Source organism: Culex pipiens, chromosome 1 (assembly GCF_016801865.2).
Source record: "Culex pipiens pallens isolate TS chromosome 1, TS_CPP_V2, whole genome shotgun sequence".
Lineage (NCBI taxonomy): Eukaryota > Metazoa > Arthropoda > Insecta > Diptera > Culicidae > Culex > Culex pipiens.
In genome coordinates this window covers 100,295,891-100,311,583 of record NC_068937.1, presented here as the reverse complement: position 1 = coordinate 100,311,583, position 15,693 = coordinate 100,295,891, and the positions used below count along the sequence as shown (strand labels likewise).

At 39.7% G+C, this 15,693-nt stretch overlaps 1 protein-coding gene across 15 annotated transcripts in view; it reads right to left on the bottom strand.

The window, feature by feature from the left end:
* The window catches only part of LOC120426221 (heterogeneous nuclear ribonucleoprotein R), a 74,227-nt gene that overhangs the window by 22,784 nt on the left and 35,750 nt on the right, over positions 1-15,693 (bottom strand). For 13 of the 15 annotated variants that reach the window (XM_039590945.2, XM_039590946.2, XM_039590944.2 and 10 more), the window contains exons 2-6: positions 14,664-14,788; positions 9,368-9,561; positions 9,174-9,301; positions 8,865-9,106; positions 3,908-4,043 (exon numbers count right to left, since the gene is read on the bottom strand). In XM_039590945.2, coding sequence (XP_039446879.1) covers positions 3,908-4,043; positions 8,865-9,106; positions 9,174-9,301; positions 9,368-9,561; positions 14,664-14,786 — 823 coding nt within the window. In that variant the 5' untranslated portion in view covers positions 14,787-14,788. Of the gene's footprint in view, positions 1-783; positions 920-3,907; positions 4,044-8,864; positions 9,107-9,173; positions 9,302-9,367; positions 9,562-14,663; positions 14,789-15,693 lie in introns of all 15 variants that reach the window. The other 2 variants (XM_039590948.2, XM_039590943.2) reach the window with 1 other exon arrangement.

Here is a 15,693-nt window from a genome sequence, read left to right as displayed (position 1 = left end):
GTCTCTTAAGATTCGCGTAAATCAAAATTTTGCATTCAATCTACTACTACTAAACCAGCCAAAAAACAAAACCAAATTTTAAGAGACACTCCCTTCTTTTTCCTCCTAACACTGGGAAGCGCCAATTTTCCCGCAATTTAGAGCAATTTTGAGAACAAAAGAAACAAACCAAATTCGGAAACGATTTCCACTAATACAAACAAACCAATCGAAAAAAGAAGAAAATAATAGTAATAAGAATAAAACCAATCGCATTTATCGTTCTTACGGGTAGCAGTGAAGAAAACAAAAGTTTGTTGTTTTGTTTTTGTGAAACACAGTAAAAAAATAAGAAGAAGCCAATTCGAATGCGTCAAATTCCAATCGCTAGTAGTACAGGGTAATACCAAATTATCACACGGTTGTTGTTGTTGTTGTTGTAGTGTCCATATTTTCGAGAGGTCGGTAGCAATTTTTTTTTGGGTGGGATTGTTTTTGTTTTCGAAAAAAAACTATTCTACTACTGCACACGGCAAATCGGTTGCGGATCGTGGTGGAGGGGTTCGTTGAGGTACTAGAATATGCCAATCCATTATTGTTGTTGTTGTTGTTGTTTTGGTTGTTCGGAGGGTCGTCGAGCGTTTGTGAGGTCGGAAATTTTGGATGCGTACACAAATTTGGAAAACTCTGCACAAAAATACTCAAAAAAATACATTCTCTGATATTTTCGTTTTTGCTTTCTTGCATGAGGTAGATTTGTTGTGTGTACTTTAAATTTGTTGCTTGGTTTTTGGTTAAACTTACGTGCATATTTAGTAAATTCCTCTAACAACTCATCGCGATCTCTATTCTTAGGAATATTGCCGACAAAGAGCCGGTGATTGTTAAATGATATCGTAACACCAATCTTTTTGCCTTTCCGAATTTCATAATCATTCAGCTGGAATTGTAAAGTTCAACAACAAGGGAAGAGATTTGGGGTTCAATGCATATTCTTTTGAGAAAGAGAGAGAGAGTTGATTTGTTTTGATTTTTGGTGGTATGATTTGGAATGATTTTGCTTGAAAACGAAACGAAAAAATGGCGGTGAAAACTAAAAAATGGAATTTTCTAAAAAAAATCTATGCATGAGCGAACCAAAAAAAAAGGACTAAAATGAGCTCGAGGTATGAAAAACTAAGCGATTTGTGAGGTTTTTTTTAAAGGGATAAACAAAAAAAACGGATAAGGGGATCGACAAAATGGCGGAAGCGACAAACGCGCTGACAGCGAGCGAGGTGAGCTGAAATGTTTTGACGTTTCGGGTGGAATGGATGAAAGGCAAGTTAGAAAAATTTCTTTTAGTCTTGTGTTGCCCAGTTTTGGATTGTTTTTGTTTTTTCAGTTGTCCGTTTGACGTTTCTCTACGCTACAGAAAATTTCTATTGGTTTTGTTTTTGTTTTGAATGCGCTGTTTTTAGAAAGAAAACAAACAATTTTCGTTAGGTTTTAGAGAGATAATGACTGGAGATTATCGCAAACTTGGGTTGGGTTAATTCGTTGCTTCTATTGTTAAAATCGTCGCGAGATGGTGTGTGTGAATGCGATTAGCCACTTTTGTTCTCGCCGCGCACACACACACATTAACTGTTAGAACACAAATGACGGATGACTGACATCTGTTTCGCTGGTGGTGAATTTCTAGTGTGGTGAACAATGCGGTATGAGGTGAGATTTATGAGGTGATTTTGGTCACGTGGGCTGCCCACTTTTTTTTTGTTTTGGTGGTAAATTTGAATGAATTTTGATGATTTTTGGAAGCCAATGAGCCGGATGGTGGTTAGACACAAAAGTTAAAAACAAGTTGCTAAACGCTGAGCTAAGGTCGGTTAACACAAAATTGGAACTTAAACAAATAATTGAACTTAAAAAGGAACGGAATACTCAACGCAAACAAATCAAATAAAAATAAAATTCTGCTGACAGCACTGCGACGGAAGCTCAAGATGGCTTGAGAGTTTCAGGACAAAAATGGAAACTGACAGCATTGTTTCGATTGCTACAAAAACTGACTGGGATATATTATGATCAATGATAACTTAGACCGATAATTGAAATTACGTCCTATTGAGAAATCTTTCTAGAAATTTTAGAAAAACATCTATCTGAAGGACATTGACATAAACAATGTGACGCAACCCTTTAGTGGATACGGCATTGGCAACGCTGAATCGATTATAATTGTAAACAATCATGTAAACAACAACGTTTTCCTCAAAAGAGCCAAACAATCAAATCGGTTTGTTTACAAACAATTGTTGCTCTTGAAATGAGTTTTCATGCCGAGGGGCGCGTCACTACTAGCAATTTTGGTAATTAATAAAACTTTTATGGATTTTTTTATTTAAATTAAAATTAATTTGAAGTGATGCCATTGTTTTCAACAACTTTAAGAAAATATTCTAGCTGCGTTTTGATTGACAGTAACCGAGGGGCTGCTAAATGTGCAAACTGTTCAAGAATTGTCAACAAAAATCTCCGAAAATTAACTTTTTGTGCTGCACTTGTTGAAAATCCACGTGCAAACGTGCAACTGTAGGTCAATGCCCACCAAAACCAAGTGAATCTCACAAAGTAACAAAGAGGAGGACCATCTTTTAAGGAGCAGCATCTGGTAGCCGTCAATCGCCTGCAAGTGGTGCAATTACAATCTGCATCCTGCATCCCCCCGTTGCTCTCCCACGAAAAGCTTCGAGAGGGCAGTCAATTGCACGCACTGAACCCGGGCCGTTTCATTATTTTTGCCTCGAGAAATAATCCCTTCCCTCTCCGCCGATCGTAAATTTGAGGTTAGGGAAGGAAAAAAAACTTGTAAAAAATTGAAGCCAGGTGTTGAGCGCGGCTAACAAGCGCGCACGTTAAATTGTAGTTTGTTTGTTGCAACAAAGAAATTGCACAGAATCCCGGACGAACATTGACCAGAAAAAAAAGTACAAAGAAGTAAGGAGAAGTAAAAAAAAATGCACATCTCAAATATAAAACAACAAAATAAGCTGCAACTGCTAAACGCACGGGAAGCTGCACGGATGAAGATGAAATTGATGTCGAATGTGTTGAAAGAGAGAGAGAGAACGAGAGAAAAGAGAGGAAAACAACACAAGAAGAGTTGCGTCGACGGCGAACAAGACAACTCAAACAAAACAAATCAACGCCAAACAAAAACAAGAAGGAGCGCGCGCGCGATCCTTGCGTGAGAACGAAATCAAGAATGTTTTGCGCAGCGAAGGGGACGATTAGAAGACAAAAAAAAACTTTTTTTTATTTTTATTATTTGCAAATGGTTTGGTTTGCATTTCAACCGGGCAGGAGTGCCCCCCGCCAAAAAGGGAGAAAGATGAAGAAAGAAAGACACAGGAAACGAGAATGTGCAATTAAAGTACGATTTACGATGAAGGGCGGACGAAAACGCAGACGACGATGTTTTGGGGTTATCGAAAACTGAACATTTTGGCGAAATGACGCAAGCCGCTTCGCCAAAACGTCAAACATGAAGTTGTGACAGCGAACACATGCACACGCGCGATTGACAATGAGAGTTTGATTTGATTGTGTGCGTGTAATTGGGGCGCGAGCAGAGAGAGTAACACTGAAGAGAAAGAGCTACCGACGTTTCGACCCTTCAGGCACGCGTTCCTCTTGGAGGTACGTCAGCGCAGCCGAGTTAGTGTGATTGGTGTAAGTGTGTGACGTTTTGCTTGTTTACGTTATCGTTTGTTTGGTTCGTTGTTCTCGGCGGCAAACTTAAACGTTAGTTGTTGGCAAACTTAAAACTAAGGGTCAGAAAACTTAAAACGATAAAAACGAAACGTTTTTTCAAAACTTTTATCATTTTTCCCTGTTTTTTGTTGTTGCTATAAACCAATTAGAAGAATTTTGCTTGTGTTTTTACCTGTTAGTTTACCAAATTCGTCTAATATCTCCTCTTTGCCTTTTGATTTAGGTATGTTGCCTACAAAGAGGCGCAGATTCGGTACGCTTACGTTAATTTTCAAACATTTGCCGGGCTTTATTTCATAATTATCGAGCTGTGGGTGGGAGAAAAACGGTACAAATGGGTGAGGAGAGAAAGAGATAGAGAAAAAAATGATAAACAATGGATAAACGAAAAATAATGCATTTTTGCCGATTTGTTTACTACGTGGCGAAATTGTCACCACGTAGATGTTGCCAATTTACGAGGGGTGTGTCACGGCGAGTGTTATTGTTTTGTTGGAAACGGGGGAAATTTCGTTGTTTTGACATTTGAAATTTTGATGATGAAAACGAAATAAACGAAACAAACGAAAATATAAGGAAAATTATAGGATAATTGTGGAATGAATAAAATAAGTAAACAGAAGGTTATGAGAAAAAGGAAAAACAAAAGAAAACTACTGATAAAAACAAATCTAAAATCACAGACAAACAGACGTAAACAAAGTGTTTCGTTCAACGAAAGCTAGATGACGTTTACGTCCACTTGTCCGTGCCGTAAAATATATGATACAAAACTAAACTAGAGAAAAGTTAAAGTGATGAAGAAAAAAACTTAAGCATGCTCGTAAATACAAGAATAAAACCAGACACGGAGGAAAGGCGCGCCCTCTTCAGAGTGTCAAAGTCTCTTGACGATTCTGAAACGAGCACGAGCCGTTCCCAGCCAATCGAGAAAGGAGATTTTGCTAAAATTAGACGACAGCACAAGCCAGCTTTTCCAATCGATTCGTACCCGCGGTTGTTACCAATTAGGTTGCTGCCGTTGTTGTTGTTATTGTTTTCGACGCAAAGAGGAGAACCTACGGAATAATTTAGCTTCGGATTGTTTGTAGAATTGGTGGTCGCTTCGGGGGGATGTTGAATGCGTGCATTTTTCAGTTATTGTTATGTTGAACAACGGTTACACAATCGTTGCAACCCTTTGTTAAACGATTGTGTTATCTGTTTGGAACAACAATAATGAGTCACTACTCCTAAGTGACATTACAAGCTAAACAAGCGTTTCACAGCGGTTGCAACCATTTGCGAAACACTTGTGCAACCTCTATAGAAAAAAAACCAATCGGCAAGTCGTCCAAGAAGCAACTTTTCGTGATGACCTGCGGTTGCATCATTAGCGGCAAACTGCAACAAAATTACAACTGCCGGAGAAACCAAGGATGCAAAACAAAGCAAAATCCAACACACACAAATGGCCTCCAAACACGAAGCTTCCTTTTCCTGAACTCCTAAACCACCCTTCGGAGTCCGGTTGGCGAGGAAAGTAGTAATTTATTGGTAGCAGCTGCTACCATTTCTCCGCGCCGACGAAAATTGCAGGACGCCCGGAAACCAGCTGACTTGTTACAGGTCATTAATTTCGCGAGAGAAAAAAAAACTGCACACAGAAGGTGAAAAGGGTGAAAGTTGTGTCCGGAAAGAAAGCAACCTGCTGCAGCAATTTAGGACTCCGTTTTCGGAAGGTAAAAGCAACCGAGGTAGCAGATGCATCACTCCGGCAAACAGGAAGAAAGGTGGGTCATCCCCATTCGCGATGCCTTCGGCTTTTGTAATGAAAAAGTTTTCTTTTTGGCGATATCTTTGAAATTGATCGATTGTTAAATTCGGTTTGAAGTTTTGTTTTTATTTGTGTCGGAAAGCACATTTCAAACTAATTGGTTGGTAGACCCCTCGGATTCCGTGGTGAAAGAGATATTCACCACGGCAGCGCTGCGCTGCTAGCAGCTGTCAATGTTACAAGAGTCTTGCTTTGTTTACCACCTGTGACGGCATTTAATTTCGCGAATGCTGTTTTGAGAAAATGTATATTCGTTTGTTTTGAAACGTCAAATTCAGATTCACAACAGCGCTACCGTCAAAATTTAGAAGTAGAACCACAGACAAACAGACGTGACTCTCCATACAAATTATTTTTGAAATTCATCGTCCTTCATCAAACCACCAAATCACGGCGACGCCAGCGCTGCCTGGTGAGCTTATGCCGAAGCGCAGCCCAAACATGCCAATACAAATCCATTACTGTCATGTGTCATGTCAGTGTATGCGTGAGACAATCAAGCCTTAACGATTGTAAACATCAACAGCTGATTGAAATAATGTTGGTGTTGCTTATCGTCAGTACTCGATGCAATAAAAATTAAAATTAACACCGACGGCCGAAGATGACGGCCAAACCATGCGGCAGCATCAGCAACGACGCACCACAACCGCAACGACAGAGACCAAACCACTGGTCCTCCCCGTTGCTCCCAAAAACATCCGCGTTTCGTTTCGAAACATCCGCGGGAAAAGTGTCCACGGCGCAATTAAGTTGCATTAAACAGCAAAAAGTGGCGAATGAGATGAAAAAAGTCGCAAGGATTCCAAAAAACGCTGCCGCAAACTCTTAGGTACATCGAACATCGCCAAAAGGACGACCAGCAGCAGCAATCCATGAAGGATAAGCAGGTTGCTCCAAGGTTGCTCCGAAGGTGATGACTTCTCCACAGAATCAAGCTTCCTCCGCAGTAGCGGACGCCTCATCAGCAGCCTCGGCATCGGCAGGCCTACCGGGTTAATAGTGGGGCTAAGGGTATGTCCTCGCTAGTCAGCCGCTCATCTGACCCTGATCGAAACTGCCCCAATCTTGTCCCGCAAAGCCTGGATTGTATATCACCGTTAGAATTCCTGAATTCTATCATATTTTGTTTTGTTTTCATTTGCTGCCACGTGCTCACGCTCAACTTTACAACAACAAAAACACATTACACACACTGAGGAAAGACAGGCGAGCTGTCACGACAGCAGCGCCATCAGCGCCGGGTGAGTGGATGCCGAAGCTATATTGCATTTGAAATAACCGTTTTTGGCCCGGTTATTGAAGGACGATGGTTCCGCACTCGAGTGTCCCGTCTGTTTGTCTGTGGTAGAACTTAAAAAGAAATAATTCCGGGTAAACTTCGCTTCTGTATTTTGCAATTGTAACAAGAATTGCGACCTGCGACACAGCTGTCAAAAGTTGTTATTGTTTACAGTTCAGTTAGTCCGGAAGAGATCCGGAAAAAAGATCCGGCAGCAATTTGTACTGATTTGAAGTTCGCTGAAGGTGCCGAAAATTTTGGTTATGTTACTGCTTGCAAAACACAATTTTTTGTAGCCGGTTTAGCCTCACTTTTTTGGAACCTCAGTAAACTAAACAAGTTGCACCAACCAAGTAGAGGTCAGGTTGGCCAACGTAACCTCTGACGTAACTGAAACATTTCCCTCAAATTCCCCCTTAAATTTACTGAAAAATGCACACATCCGACAAGCACGGGATATCCTTCCAGAAACCTTCCGCGGCAAAGGTCAAACCCGCTCGGGCACGACGAGGTCCCGTTAGCCGGCGCACGCGGCGCCATTTGGCGATTGTCCCGCGAACCGTGAAAGGTTTCGCCCCGAAGTGTGCCCGCTGCTAATTTGGTGTTATTTATGGGTGCAACCTCTTTGGGACCCCCTCTTATTTTGGGCTTCCGTTTCGGCTACCTGGACAAACTGCAGTTTTTTTTCGGTTTGCTCCTCGAGGTCATCCTTCTGTTGCCAATTTGGGCGTCCCTTCGGTCGATCCCGTTATTGCAGTTTCGCTAATATGTTCTTCTTCGCATAAGTCTGACACGCGCGCGCGGTAACGGGACCTCCGGCACGCGACTCCCCGACAACTGTCAGTTGGCAACTGTTACGCGGGCGCGCGCGTTTGTGTGTTTTGTTTTTGTTTTGCGAAACGATGACAGGCAGACAGGCGGGCGGGCGAGAGAGCTATAAACTACACGAGGTGAAGTCGTATCAATCGCTACAAGACCGTGATGAACTCTGGGGTGCGTTGAGATAACCGGAGTCGGGGCGGGCGGTTAATCACACAGGTGTTTTCGACAGTTTTGTAAACATAAATATAAATATATTAACGGGACTCGGTCACACGGTATTCACAGGTCACGAATTGATTGGTGGAGGTGGAGGAGGAGCAGGAGAAGACAGAGAGAGAGAGCGAGAAAGATTGCCCGAACATGCCCGATGCGATGCCATAATAGCGCATGCCGTAAACGTCAGGTGCGCCGCCATTATGGCGCCGCTGTCAGTTTGATAGGAGAAGAGGTAGTATTTGCGCACGAGCTACGCTCGGCTGTCAATATGTAAAAAGTAAATAAAACATTGTTTACATCCCGAAAGCAAGGTGTTCTTTCCCAAACCGTAAATAGAAACAAACTAAAAATAAACTGAAAATAAAACCCGTAAACTAAAAAAAAAGGACTAAAAAGTAACCTGCTGTGTAAGCAAAATACCAAAGTTACGGTCGTGGAACGCCACGAAATACCCAATCACCTCTACTCATTTGGATTTGAAACTTGTTACAAAGTACGGACGTGGTTCCCGCTCTCCAGATTAGACAGATTAGGTACACAGAGAGAGGTCGGTGTTGTTCTGGTTGTTGTTATACGAGAGAAACAGATAGCAACAGGACACAATATCTACAGAGGGGTGGGAGTGTGTTCCCAGGGTTAGAAAGAGGGAAAGGTCGTGTAGTCGTCTCGTTGGGTTTCTCTACACGAATACGACAGAGATGATAGGAGGGGTTCAAATGATACGTGAAACTAGTGCTAGATCTAACGGGTTTGGTGTGGTACTAGGTCCGACCTTGGAATACGAGCGTTAGCGAAGTACTAGATTCGACAGTGTTCTAAGGTCGGACGCAAACATTTCTGAAGGAGAATCTTGTATTGAAAAGAGACAAAAACATTCCGGGATTTTTCGGGGAGGATCATCGGGATGAAGGAATCGTGTGTGGCATTTTGAGAGGGGAGGCAATATTCGACAACAGTAGATCCAAAAAAGTAATGGCCACGGGGCCGGCTTACCTCTCGCACTGCGTTGCAGGCAGCGTCCCGGGAGGTGAAGGTGACGAACGCGTAGCCCCGATTCGTGCCCGTCATCGGGTCCATCATCAGGCGGAGATCCCAGATTTTGCCGCACTTTTCAAACAGCGGTATCAGCTCGTCCTCGTACATGTCTTTGGGGATCTTGCCGCAGAACACCTCGCACCCGTTGCCCGGGGTGCCGCCCTCCCAGTTGGGTGGCGGCCCGCCGTACTTTCGTTGTCCTGCGGCGACAAAAGGAAAACAACGGTTGCAGACAAAGCCCTACTCGTCACTCCCTCTCCTTCTTACCTGTGGTCACGTCCAGTGTGTATCCTGTGCGCTCCAGAATCGCCTTGATCTTGTCCTCGTCAGGGCCCTTGGCTTGTACTGTTATTGCAGGTGTGGGAAGTCCTTGCTGGGTGGCTCTGCTTTTCTGACTGTAATACCGTAATCAAAATTAGAACCACCCTAACCTGCTGTCAAAGATCTGCCGCCGGACTTACCGGTACGTCTTCATGACGCCGCACAGGTAGGCCGATTTGTTCGACACGTGCTCCAGGTTCGACTCGAGAAACTGACCGAGCACGTTGAGGGCGCCGTCCACCGGGAACTCCTTGAGCGCGTCGAGCGCCCGCTCGTCCAGCTCCGAGTGTGCGAGCTTGCCGGTTTTGTAGATGTCGTCCAGCTTGCCGGCGACCTGACGTGGGGAACAGAGAAGAATGATGGGAGGTTAACAAACGGGTTAAGTGAGAATTGGAGGGTTTTAAAGGGTTGGTTTTAATCAAAGCTGGTACTTCGATTATATGCCTATATTCGGTTAGTATTTCAAACTCTCCGGAAATTGATTACCGTCAACGGAACGAATCGGGACAATACAATATAAACAGGGACAGCAGGTTTTTTTTTTTTTTTACTTTTTACGAACTTTAATGCCTCATAATTTGAAACTTTCCTTTTTCGTTTCATAAGTCCCGATTCGCTCAAGATTGTAATTGGAACAACATGGTTCGGTGTTGATAGTAATATCCGGATATCCGATTGATAATTTTCTGAAATTCGAAGTTCAAAAATATCCGATACAATTTATATGAAAAGTTGAACTGCTAAATGGTGAGTAAACTTCGTAGCATGTCACAACGTAAATAATTTTCGTTTTCATTTTTTGTAACGCTGAACACGAGCACGCGAAAGAGAACAAGCCTATCGTCTCTCATTTGCGAGATATCACTGAAACGAAGAGATTTTCGGGAGAAATTTGTTATCGCTGCATTTTTGTTAATTTTTGATGACGAAAAATGTTGGTAAATAACGTGATGAAATGTGTTAAATTTGACGAAACAATTGGTCAGATTTGTGTGATGATTGATATCTTCTTGTTCAAAAAATCATTCGTCGTTTTGAGTAAATTTAAACGCTGGATTTTGTAAAACAACAACAAACCAAACATTTTGTTTAAAATTCTTTTAAAGCATCAAGTTTTAGATTTTTTTAAATACTTTGTTCAGTGTTGTCTGTGAAAAAGAATTTTCAGAACAATTTATCGTTTATTCCATGGGTTTCAAAAAAAATACGTTTTCTGTCAAATAATGTTTATTATTATTGTATTATGCTGAATCGCATTTCAAAATTTAAAATTTTGCTATCTTTTTTAAAAGGTTCTATGTGCTTAGGAAACCCATGGCGCAATGGTTGTTTTGAAAAAGTACTCTAGAATTGTTATTTTAAATCTGACAGAAGCCTTAATTGGGTGACTTTTTTTTGTATTGCGAACCAGTCCAAGTTCTATTTCAAGTTTTTGAATTCTCCTGTCCCATTCCTATACAATTATCGTCCCAATTAATCCGGAACCCCAACAAAGCTTGAGGAAACCATAATTTAAGTAGGATTTATTGAGCAATTTTTATCAAAATAAATAATGTAAAAATTCAACCTGTTTCTTTTGTAAAAAAATAAAATTACTGCATATTTTTACTTACAAACTGAGGATTTCAAAATATTTTTTTTTGCAACAGGACTAAAATTTCAAATCTTTTTACTCTATTTTCGAGAAATTTCGGTAAACAAATACAAATACTTTAAACACTTGTTGTTGCACATATTTAAGATGTAATATCGATCTTTTTATTCCTGTATTTAAAAATTTGATGTTTAAACGTCTTTTCACTTTAATTAAATGAATTTCAATCGTTTTCTCTGAAATAAAATAAAGTTATTTCTGAAAAAATCGTTAGTAATGACTACAAAAAGCTATATGTAAACAATGACAAAGATTTTTGTGACAAAAAAGTTTGTATTTATCATGTTTGCTGCCAATACAAATTTCCATAATTTTTTTGTCTGAAGTATCTCTTTTTTAATTATCTTTTTTTGCAATCATTTTTTGAATCTACTTACTATTTCTGTCAATCTCGAATGACAAAAGGGTCGGCTTTTCATCATCAAAAATAACAGCACAATAACAAAAGCATCAATTTGAGTGCCGTAATGTTCAACTCAACTTCTTGTGTTTTACTGCAAAAAGCTATTCGAAGGATATTTCCGAAATTGCACGCAATGTTTTACTCAAAACGATGCAAAATTTGTTTTTTTCAGCGCTCGTCGTATTCTGTACGCCTTCTTCTGAAAAAAACCTCTTTTTGCACCTTGTTTTACCAACTCCTATAAGAGTTTGAGTCTGTAGCATCTAAGAGAATTAATCAAACAATAATTTCACAAGCAAAATTTGTAAAATTGTCCTCAATCGTCCAATTATTTATTTGTATTTTTCACTGTCCAGGAAGCCATTTTGAACAATTTTTTTTCTACGAAAATCTTTACTTCACTTGTTTTATGCATTTCTTCTATTATTTTTATATATTTGTACGATACCTTTTCTGCAACCTCTCTTTTTATCTTTATCTTTTGCCGTTTTGAGTTTTTTCAAAATATATTTTTCCATTCCCTTTTTTGTATCATGTTTTTCATATTCTGTGCCAGAACATTTTATCATTGCTTGAAAATACGTTTAGATATAGTTTGGAATATAACAAGAAATAATGCATAATTAAATATTCTTAAAATATAGGGAAAATAAATCAAAACACAGGCAAAGATGACCGTAGAAAAATGCATTTTTTTAATGTTTAAAACAAGTCAAGTTGCAAAACCATAATTTTGTGAAAAAGAATAGTTTTTTGAATAAAACAGATTTGAGTCAAATATGTTTTATCCTCAAAACTTTATTTTTATCGTTATCTCAAAATATGTTAGAAAAAATCAGACTCAAAAGTTTGAATACAAAAAAAAACAATGACATTCAGAATTACCAAAACGGAACGACAGACTCACCTTTTAATTTTTGTATTTTACTTTGATACCATTTCCAGAAATGTCTAAAAGATCTTAAAATTTGCGATGTTAAGTCCAAACCATTGTCCAAATTCGATTTCTAACATAGTTTCCATGAAGTTAGACCACTTTTATGAAAATAGTCGCTTACCAAAACAAACATTTTTGAAAATAGTTTTAATATGTTGAAATAAGACATTATTTTTACAAATAAGCATCAAAACAACTAAAAAATCAACTAATGTTACATTAAACGTGATTAGTGAAGCTACCAAGAGTGAAATAATTCATTTAGCTCAAATTTCGTAACTTTTGATTGTTTTTATAAGGCAGGAAAAGGGTGGTCCATTCTGCCCCCAAGTGGATTTTAATTTGACACTTCCACCACCAAGCCTCTAAACGATTTGAAGGTTCCGTTGTTGTTTGATTACCTTGAGAATAGCTCCATGTAACATTCTAAGCATTGATCAAACTTTTTCAAACAATCTAACTTTCGAGAAAGCTTATTCAATCTTATATCCCACAAGAACCTCGAAATAAACAACATTTGCATGGTTTTGTCAATAAATTTACATTTTTGCTCATAATTCGAAAAACACAATGAATTCAAACGTCGTTTTCGGTGTGGTGATGTTAGTTGACGTCCTTTATAAGAACCTTGCCTTACAGTTGGTCTAAATCCATTCTGCCCCCCTCCCCTCCCCCTGCCCCTATACTTTATCACACGCAGAAAAATAAGGCATATTTGAATCAACAAAACGTTTTGTTGATTTGAAAATCAAGCTTTTTGTTGAAACAACGCTAAACGTCAAAGCAACTTTTTCAAAACAACAAAAGAAGTTTTTGTGGAATTGAGAAAATCAAGGTTTGTTTCAACGCAAAATCGGCGTTGATTATACTGCCGCTCTAATCTTGTCCGTCCCATATGTAAAAAGTGAGTGCTGAGATAACGCTGTGAGAAGCCCAAAAAAAGTTTCACCATTTTTCTCATTCTAAACCAACATTTTCTATATAATTTTTTATACAGTTATTTCGATATCAGTCTAAAAAACACCACTATCATAAATTTGATTTAAAAAAATAACAATTTGAAGGTAAATTTGTGGAATTTTCAACAAGAGACCGACTTGACTTTATTTGTCCATAAATAAAGGCAGGTCAGTCATGGTATCAAGGTAGGCTTGAACATTTACACCAGAGGTTCAACCTGATTCAACTGTCATTTCCAGGTTTGTTTTGGAAGTTTTCCAAGTAATTAATGGTCACCAAATGATACAAATTTGTTTATTTCAGATTTTTATAGAATTCCAAGATACAAAAATATGACCAGCAATGACACCAGAAATTTAAGAAATAAAGAGGCAAATGACATATGGATGCAAATCTCAACTGCTTAACCGTTGAAATTAATTTTAAAAAAATCCGCTTTTCAGAGGTGGAATCTTTTCCAGAACCAGGATCAAGCCTATTCATTCAAGACAAAATAGAACTAATTGTATGGTGTAGATATTAGCCATAACGGTATGCATTTTATTTTTTCTATTCGTGGTTTTCCCTTGAAAAAGAAAAAAAGCAAAAAAGGTTTGGATTATTTCGTTTTCAATATTCAAATATTTCTTCAGAAATGAACAGATAATTATATTTTCATGCTTTAAGTATTCATAAAGACATACTCTGTAAAATTTAAACAATTCTGCATCCACTCAAACGATTTGCGAGACATTTCTATATGAGGAACTGACTTGCCTTTATTTTGCATATGGGACAGCACGAAAGTCATATTTATTTTGGGTTTTTTAGAACAAACATTACTTGTTCATTCAGTAGGCTAAAATAACATGTAAAAACAAGACTTTTGTGAAGTTTATCTCATTTTTGACAAAAATACATATGGGACGGACTAGATTAGAGCGGCAGTATATTCAACAAAAATTTTGTTGGATCAAACCTCGTACAGGCTGATTCTACAAAATATTTTCTGCGTGCAGGACTGTGGAGTCGAAGTCGGATCCGGAGTCGTTGGAACCCGGAGTCGGAGTCACAAAATCTTTTGAAGTCGGCTAATTCCCGACATGTTTGTATAGGAGTGGTTGTTGGAGTCATCGTCACAGTCGTTAGGGTCTGATTTTTTTTTTGAATAGCTTTAGTAGGAGAGTAAAGAATTTTTCTCGCGTTGTTCCAGATATTCGATTTTTTTATTTCGAGGTTCGATTATCCGAAGTGTTTTTTTTTTCGGACTTTGGATAATCAAGTTGGGCATGCACTTACAAAAAACCCAAATCTATATTAAGAATGTAGTAAACGTTATTACGTTACTGCTATTGGATTTGGCAACCACATCTGAAATATTTCTTAAACGCTTCAAAATCTCTTGTGACATTACTCGAAGTTAACTCAACTGGTAGCGCATCCGAAATAAAAACAAGAAAAACAAATCAGCTGGTCAAAGGCCAGGCAGCAACAATCACTCACCTTCTTGTCCAGGCCATACTCGAGCAGTTTGGTGTAGTCCTCTGTCCGTTCGCCGTCGCCAGCGCCTTCGCCCATTTTCGGATTTGTCATTTCTTCCACCAGCTCACCATTACCTTCCGCCATTTCTGTGAAAAAAAAAGAAGAAAAAGAAAATACCAAATTAAATCACCGCACCTTAATTACAGCCCTTTTACACCACCCCATTAATCCCTAGGCGTAACAAATAAACAGAAGAACAAAAAAAAAAAAACTGTGAACAAACCACGCATATCATTACAACACACCAAAAAAAAGGGAGGAAGCAAGCAATTGAGCGATTCACCCCCCAAAAAAATAAACCAACACACTTGTGAGAGGGAGAGAGGGAGCGGACAAAAGCGGTGCGTCACGCACTTCTTTGCGCGAGGTCAGGATCCGGTGGAGTCGCATCATCCCGAAAAAAAAAAAACGCACAGCCTAAAGCAGGAACAGAACGGTTCCGAGGAGACGCATCCGCAGAGAGTCATCAAACGCAAGAAAGAAAGAGAGAAGAAAAAGAGGGAGCGAAAACGAAACGCAACCGCGCGCGGTGCGTGCACCGCAGAGAGCCAAAATCAGCGCGAGAGAGCGTCACCATCGCTCTCTCCCACAGCCTACCGCGATTTGACGGTGACGAGACAAAGGCGCGCACAGACTAGACCAGGGAGAGAGTCACGCAGTTTTTTTTGTTCATTCTGCAAACGCACAAATTTGTGCGAGGGGGGGCAATAAACATAACCTCTCTCTAATCGGTTTCTTCTTTCCCGTTTCGTTGCGTCGCGTCGCCGCGGCCAGTGTGCGAATTTAGCTCAAGGTCGCCGACGCACACGCATAGGCGAAATCGCATACAACGGTGCGCGAATTTTACGCACAAAACGCACCACCACAAAATTGCGTTTTTTTTTTCGCGGGTCTACACGCGTTTTTTTTTTGCTGCGCGATCTCTCTCATTTTCGCATCTTTCGGGCAGTTTAAAAGCCGCGAATCGTCGTGAGTATGCGTTTCGCACTAG